This window comes from Austrofundulus limnaeus, unplaced genomic scaffold (assembly GCF_001266775.1).
Source record: "Austrofundulus limnaeus strain Quisiro unplaced genomic scaffold, Austrofundulus_limnaeus-1.0 Scaffold190, whole genome shotgun sequence".
NCBI classification, from domain to species: Eukaryota; Metazoa; Chordata; class Actinopteri; order Cyprinodontiformes; family Rivulidae; genus Austrofundulus; species Austrofundulus limnaeus.
In genome coordinates this window covers 138,618-146,731 of record NW_013952592.1, presented here as the reverse complement: position 1 = coordinate 146,731, position 8,114 = coordinate 138,618, and the positions used below count along the sequence as shown (strand labels likewise).

At 39.9% G+C, this 8,114-nt stretch overlaps 1 protein-coding gene across 3 annotated transcripts in view; it reads right to left on the bottom strand.

Moving 5' to 3' along the window:
- Positions 1 to 1,566: 1,566 nt before the first annotated feature.
- Positions 1,567 to 8,114, bottom strand: part of LOC106524499 (RNA-binding Raly-like protein) — a 46,084-nt gene continuing 39,536 nt past the window's right edge. For all 3 annotated transcript variants that reach the window (XM_014018321.1, XM_014018322.1, XM_014018319.1), the window contains exons 3-9: positions 5,573 to 5,648; positions 4,761 to 4,808; positions 4,184 to 4,377; positions 3,905 to 4,018; positions 3,552 to 3,709; positions 3,277 to 3,314; positions 1,567 to 2,270 (exon numbers count right to left, since the gene is read on the bottom strand). In XM_014018321.1, coding sequence (XP_013873775.1) covers positions 3,282 to 3,314; positions 3,552 to 3,709; positions 3,905 to 4,018; positions 4,184 to 4,377; positions 4,761 to 4,808; positions 5,573 to 5,648 — 623 coding nt within the window. In that variant the 3' untranslated portion in view covers positions 1,567 to 2,270; positions 3,277 to 3,281. The remainder of the gene's footprint in view (positions 2,271 to 3,276; positions 3,315 to 3,551; positions 3,710 to 3,904; positions 4,019 to 4,183; positions 4,378 to 4,760; positions 4,809 to 5,572; positions 5,649 to 8,114) is intronic.

The window sequence follows — 8,114 nt, the reverse complement described above, 5'->3', positions numbered from 1 at the left end:
GTATAAAATACACAGGCACACTTTATTTATAATAAACCATTAACAACAGTAACTTTATTCCCACCCACAAAAAAGAAATAAGTAAATAAAATCTGTTCAAGTAACAATCACAGCCAGATAAACAGAAATATCTCATTAAAAAGCTGTCATCTCCATCACGATGAAGTGCTTCACTTTGTGTTGTTTCAAGCAGCTTTTCATACTTTTGGCCACAGGATGGAGCCAAACAGAACTGTGTTGGAAAGCTTCGAGTAATGAACCCTTTTTCAAAGCAAGCTTCAGTGCTTCAGAAAAGCCTCATTTGCCCATCACTATTGAGCTGTACTAGGTTAAAATAGGCGCTTCGGATATTCTACTTCCTGTTTACGTTACGTTGCTTATGACTAACTTCCGGGAATGGCTCACTTGCTCCGCCCACTAATGGTCCAGACTGGTCTATAAACAAAACTAAGTATTTTCAGCAACTACAGGATTTGTTGTCACATTTGTGAAACATCGTATTTCTAGTATTTAAATGTGTTAAAATGGGTCTTTTTATGTATTAGTAACAAACCCCAATAAAAATATTTAGTCTTTTATGGTGGCATTAAGCCTTTTTATTACATTGTCACAAAGGCACAAGGATAATAACTGCTTCCTGTAAAATTAATTACAAATGTTGAGATGAATAAACATCTTAGCTCTGATAATTTATTATGTAGATTATGAAGAGGAATACACAAGACAGTGTTTGAAATTTTAATCACTGAGCAAGAAAAACAAATATAGATCCATCATTTTACGCTTCTCTCCTCAAAATACAACTCAGAGCTCAAGACTTTCGTTCTTTTATTATCTATGAAACAATTCCTACTTTGCATCTTTTGCAGGATCTTGAGTTAATCACAGGTGAATTAGAAAGATCCTGACCCTCATTAAGCTCATAACATCTCCAGCAGGTCTACCTGCCAGTGATTGATTGAGTTCATCTCATCTGAACGTCGGCCACATTGCAGCAGCTGCATGACGGATCACTGTACTCACCGGCTGCTGGCCAGCTGTGACAGAGCCAATTATACCTGCAAATCGGCCTGTGACCCTCCTTAACCTGTGGAAATGATGATCTGGTGCTAATGAAGTGACTGAATTAGAAATGCCATCTGTTGCTGCCACATCCCCCACATTTCCAAGGACACAGAGTAGAGTTTGTTAAAGGGAATAATAGACACTCTGAGACAATAAGGTAGCAAGCTTAACGATGCTATCGTTTGTTTTTTAAAAGTGGGAAAGTTGCAAGTTTGCCTTTAATATTTAGTTTAATTGCACATTTATTTTAAGAGTGAAGTTAACAACTTTTAGCCTCGTAGATCATTATGACCAAGCTCACACATCGACTGCTGGAGATAAGCACCAGCTCTCAATTCCCCCAAAAACAAAAGTGGAAATAATGGATGATGAAATGTCTCAAATTTTTTTTGACATGTTCCGGGCTTTTTTTCCCTTTGCAAAATATGTTTAAATAAAAAAGTTGACAGTTCTGCTCTTTTTAAATATAAACCACAACACACACCTTTGTTTTTGTTTTTGTTTTTGTTTTTTTAAGATAGTGGCAGGTTTATGTCAAAAAGTCTTATCATCCATGGCTGTACAACAGATGGGAAAAAAATGATCTGGAACAGTTACACTTTTACATGCTGGTAGGAAATATCAGTCATCTTTTGATTACCATAAACAGAATGCAAAGAATTTAAAATGCCTCCTCCTGTGAGGAACACATGATGTGCGTACATTACAGCGTGGAAAACAAGACAGAGTACATCTCCAAATAAAACATCTCTTACATTCGTATTTAGCTCACTCCCTGAAATGTGGCTTAAATCACAAAAACAAAACAAACATTGAGAAATAACAAAAAAGAAAGTCAGTTTCTGTTCACATAACTGTATTTATGTACACAATACAGGCCGATTTCATTATATCTATGTATAAATTAAGCACACAATTTACTGTTTTGTCCCCGTTTCAGAGGAAAGCAGCTGTTCTGAGGGGAGTCGATCCGTCGCTCTCGGCAGCTGATCTTGTCTGCAGGATATTTATACCCAGCAGTTTGATGGAGCATCAACATCAGGAGCGTCGATGAGGAGAACGAGCTGCAACATGTCTTCCTCCGCTGTCGCTCGCGTCCCTCGTCGTGTCATTTAAACACCTCCTTCATCAAGAAGGTTTCGCTGGTCTTTGTTGTCAAAATGTCTTTTTTGTTTTGTTTTGTTTTCGTCTTGTTTTCCCCTCGACTTAAAAAAAACAAACAAAAAAAGGACATTCAATATTTTTTGCAGTCAACACAAATATAAAAGTTGTCTGCAACTTCAAGTGTTTGTCACAGAATGAAAACATTCAAATGGAAAAAAAGAAAGATGTCGCGGATCGTTCTGAGCAGACTATCTGGAAAAAGGTTTCTGTTCACGGACATTTAAGGACAGCAGGGAGGAAATGTCATCCCAGGTAAAATATTACATCCATTTGTTCTTTGAAAGAAAATCAGGATGGGATTTAAAATGTCACTTTATGGAAAAAAGGGACCCTGACGGCTCCAGACAAAGAGAGCGACGGATCATTTAGAAGCACAGTGAGGCAGAAAACATTACAGGCTCGTCAGCTGTGCTTCTTTGTCCGACTCTATAAAACTGGAAACTATGAATCAACAATTATTTGGATCGCTGCTGAGGATTCTGCTGCTTCCTAAACTGTGTTTCTCTGATAAACAAGAAGGTTCTGTTCACATTAAAGTACCTGTGACATGCACATACTTCAAATACAAAAAGTCAAGGAAGTCATCTTTATATTTAAGAAAGTTGAAATGATATGCATGATTTAACCCATTTTGTCCCATAACTGGCATACCTTTTTTAACTTGGCTCAGTCAAAGTGAAACAGGAAGTGACATCAAAGGGGAAATCTTTAACAAAGAAAACTCTCTGGTCTTTGTTTAATGAAACATTATTATTTAAACTCTGACTCTTCTTCATCTCTGATAGTGACTCAAAATAATCTTAAGAAACATCAGATTCTTCTCTACAGTCTGGGTTGTTGGCTGTTGTAGCAACGCTCAGTTCACATGCAGACATTCCCCTTTGAAATCACTTCCTGTTACTTCACAGGCAAATATCTCAACAACTCTTCATCTCAGTGACATGAAATTTCTTTAGCAAATTTTTTTCAATGTCCTCTTTCTAAAAATGCATTCATATTTATTACAAAATTTGACGTCACAGGCACTTTAAAGAAGAGAATACTGACCGCACTCAGTTGTCGATGTCCGATATGTGGTTCTCTAGCTGCGACACAGGAAATGACAAAACAGCAGACTCAATTTTCAAACTTCGATTTTAAAAAAGCCTCTCTTTAGCTTTATGTAAGAAAGTATCAGAATAATATGCCCTTTTTGGGGTTGGTATATGTCAATTAGCTCTGGCAACCATGTTGAATTGTGTTGACTAAAAGTTGATCAGTTATAGATGCACATTAATCAATTATTTTCTGAGAGTTGGTTCCAGTCAATCAGGACTGCTCACCATATCAGCGGCGACTTCGTCTTCAAAGTCGTCTTCGCCGCCGTCCGTCATTTCGCCTGCCTCCACCTCGGCTGTCTCCTCCACCTCCTCCCCTCCAGAGTGGTCCTCTGTATCACCGTGCAGACGCTCACACGCCTCGTCTTGTTTCCTTTGCACCTCTAGAAAACAGATAAAAACAGATTTTCTTCTTTCCTTTTAAGACGAGCCACTCGATTAATGCGTTTCTGCAGCCCTCCCTTCTTCTTTCAGTACTTAATAATATGTAATCACTCTGCCTTCTCCCCCCGTGCGAGAAAAGAAATATTTACAGAAGCTCCTCCAGAAGACGTCGCTCCCCCTTCGTCTCGTCTTACCGGCATCGGAGCGATGCTGCCTCTCGATCTTCTCCAACCGGCCCAGCAGCGAGTCGATCTTTGTTTTGATCTGCGAGAGCTCCTTCTTGATTGTCAGGAGCTGGTCTGTCTTCACTGAAAGCAGAAACTCACAGCGTTCAAGAGCACGAACATTCTGAGACACAAACTTCTCACAAATCTGTGAAGAAGGTGAAAAGTCAGGTTGAAACAACTGTGTCCAAAATACTCTGGAAGATGTCGCAGAAACACCACTGCAAAAAGTAACAAAGTAGAACGTACATTTGGGGCTGGTGACAGAGGAACCGATGTTGATCGCTCGGGAGGATGAAGAGGAGGACGAGGACGAGGAAGAGCAGGTCCTGGCCGGGAAGGAGGACTTGGCTCTGCGAGCGGACGGCACGACTAGTCGAGACCGTTTGATGGGGATCACAGCTCGGGTCGGGGGCACCACACGACCGTGGTACTCGAAAAGTCTGAAGGCACACGAAACAGAAATCTGAGACAAAGAAATTTTCAAAATAAAAGCATAAATCAGGTTTTTAAAAGATGTGAAAGTCACTATTAAATAAGTTCAAAACAACATATTAGGGCCGCTGTAAACAAACAAAAAAAAACGGCACAAAAGAACTAAAGAAGACCTGTCCTCCTGCCTCACTGGCACAAACGACCAGCCTGCGGACAATCTGACATTCAGCAGATAAAAGCATCATTACTGCGGCCGATTCATTACGCCTGTGATAATGACGTTACTCTGCCTGAGAGGGGAAATGGAGGCTACTTTGATTAAAAATCATCTTCATTCCAGATCAGAAATGAGGAAAAAAAAATAAGAGAACAAAATACCACTTTTACATACCTGCTGTAGAAATCATCTCTGTAGTAGTCATAGTCGAACTCATAGCCACTGCGAAGAACAAAAAGGATGATTAGGATCAGAAATGATGGATCAGTTGTGCTTTGAGGCAAACGAGAAAACAGTGAAACCGAGGTTGTCAGGATCTGTGCTGTTCTGATAACTTTTCTGTTTCACTTTGCTCCCTGCTCCCTCAGTTCACCTTCCCTCCCTCGTTTCTTATTAACATCAGCCACAGCTGCAGCCTATCCTCTCATTAGTCCCAATCTCTATAGTCCCCCCCAGCTCGTCTCACTCCCAACTTAGAATTATAAAGACAGAAAACAGTTGTCTCCTGATGGTGTGAGGATTAATGACAGCAGCATGTTACAAAAGGACAACTGATATTACCAACTTTTTAAAAACTTATGGCCAGAGGTCTTTCTTCTATGTTTATACTAAAGCATGGAATGACATTCCTCAAAACATAAAGTCCATTTCAAAACTACAGCCCTTTAAGAAGAATCTTGTCTGCCATCTGCTGGACACTTTTTGTTGTGCTCATATTTAGACGTCCGATTTTGCGAATGCTGCCTTCCTGAAATTTGGTATGCTTGTTTGTCTTTGTGTCTGTGGTGTATAATGATGTGATTGTGATGCTGTAATTCTGAGTGTTTTATGTGCTGCAGAACAGGAACCTGCTGTAAAACAGCAATTATGCTGAGTCAGGCTTGATTTTAATTATCTTTTCCTGTTAAATAAATAAATCAAAAATCAAATCAAGCATAAACAGATGAACAGAGGAGGATAAAATACAGACCCCGTCGTATACAGACCTGTACAAGGATGACAGGGGTCTCTTAGAGGCTATCTTCGGCCTGTAGGGTTTGGGTTCTCCTGCCATGTTGATATCTGGAAACAGATTAAAAAAACACGATTGAACAAAGAGGAAATGTCAAATAAAAAGGCTTCTGTTGCTCAGTCACGAAGGTTTTAAGTTTATTGGTCTTAAGGACCAAAGCAATTCAAAGCAGTTTTTTCTATTTTGTCAGCTCCACTTAGTCACGTTTATTAGCGTTCTGAAAGTGCTGAGATGAGATTTAATGAAGCAGCAAAACAAAAGACAAAATTTGGTCATTCTTGTAGTTTATTTAGAATCATAGAAGATTATCTTAATGTTGCATTTGCATTTAAAACTGCAACACAAGTAAAGCTGAATTTTAAACAAGAAATCTTTTTGATTTGACTCAACAAAAGTTATACAATAAATGTAGACTTGATAGCAAAACAAAATCAACCCGTTTTTTGTTTTCTCAGGCCAGTCAGTTGTGCTGGCCATTTGGAATTGGGTTGGCTCCAAAAGTTAACCTGATGTCATGTACATCAGATCATTTCTGTCTGCAAGTTTTATTAAAATTCAACCAGATAATCATGAGATATTCTGCTAAAAGAAATGCTAATCTATAATTATCTACTTTTGCCTTTTGGTTCCTGGCAATAAAAATGCAACAAATATCTTTATTTTTTTTTTTGTTTTCCCTGCAATAAACACTTTCTTATTCTCATTTTAACACAAGTTTATTTTTTGATATTAATAAAACCCTGAATAATAATGACCAAACAATTTTTTGAAAAAAAAAAAGAGAGTCCAACCAGATGAGCTGAGGTAAACAGAAACATTTCAGTCATTAAATCCGTCAAAGAGGCAAATGGAAAACTTTCTGCTTTAATGGTACAGAGACAAATGAGGCACTGATTATACAAAAAGAAAAAGTTCAAAGTCAGTGTTAGGACATTTAGTTTAAGAGCGGGAGACAAAAACAACAAGAAGGAAGCTCTCTTTGAGTGCATTAGCAGAGTGCTGCGACTGATCAGCACGCGCCTCACGGCTCCCGTCACGACTGACGTCCCAACCTGCCAAGAAGTCTGCTGCCTCAAACCAGGCTGCGTTTAGACTGTCAGCCCGTCGTCACTGCCTCCGCTCCAAATCAGCTCAATAATCCCTGAGTGCTGCTCAAGGTCACACACAAAGAGACAAACAAAACYCMCCCCCCCCCYCCCTACAAACACACCAACACACACACAGGCTCGCTGAGAACAGACACCTTTGAGTCACAGATAAAACAGCAGCTCTGGGGTTCGTCACGTCGCAGACGACATGACAGGATGCGCTTGAAGTGATGCAGCCCGACTTTTGTTTTTTCTTCCACTGGAAACGGTTCTGAAAGTCTTCAGCTGCAGTGTTTTTGGCCCGAACTTTAAATTAAACAAAACTTATTTCACAAACACGTTTTTGGTTTCTGTCAGCAAGTCTTGTTTTCTTAAAATAGGAACTTGCAGGCCTTGAAGAACTGTGAGGTTTTGCGCGATCTGTTAGCACCTGGACTATGAGTGGTTTCAGCTACTGCCACACCAGATTTCAGATCAGTATCTATACAAATGATAGAGTTGTTGTCATTTTAGGCAGGCAGCCATCTTGAAGGATTAATCAGTTGTGGACGTACATTCAGATGATCTTATGAGAGGTTTATCACAACCTGTCCATTGTTACCATTGTTACACAGGCTATTTTGCTAACACACACAGGCAACTCATGACTGTCCAGCTTTCATTGTAGCAGGTGAAGATTACATTAACACAGCGACTGCTGCATCTGATCTTCATGAATTACACTGAAGGGACACAGATACAAGGTGAGAATTTTAAGACTCCACATTCCTTGAAGGAAGGCATATTGCCTGTCTTTTCGTCTGGACATAATGGTTAGGTGTCTCATTAGACATAATGGTTTGGTGTCTCCTTGGACATACTGGTTAGGTGTCTCCTTGGACATGATGGACAGGGTGTCTCCTTGGACATGATGGTTAGAATGTCTCCTTGGACATAATGGTTAGGTGTCTCCTTGGACATAATGGTTTGGTGTCTCCTTGGACATACTGGTTAGGTGTCTCCTTAGACATGATGGACAGGGTGTCTCCTTGGACATGATGGTTAGAATGTCTCCTTGGACATGATGTCTTTTTTTACACTCCATTGCTGTAAATAATGTCTTCTTATCATTAATCTGTTGTTCGCTGTAAATATACAGTAAATATCTGACACAGTTTTTGCTGCATCTGATCATTAAAAACACTCGCTGCTACAAGTTTAGCGTCACACTTTCTCATCCTTTGGTTTCCTTTAGACTCCCTGCTTTTTTCTCTCCCCCCTCTGTCCCTAATGGACTAATGGAGTGGGGATGTTTGCGTAGCTCTCAGGTGCACCGTGCAGCTGTATTATTATCACTGGCACACACAGGAAGTCATGAGTGATGCATCGTAGAGCCCGCTCCTCCGGTCCCCCTGCCAGGGTCATTTAAGAGAAAGCAAAGCACTAAAA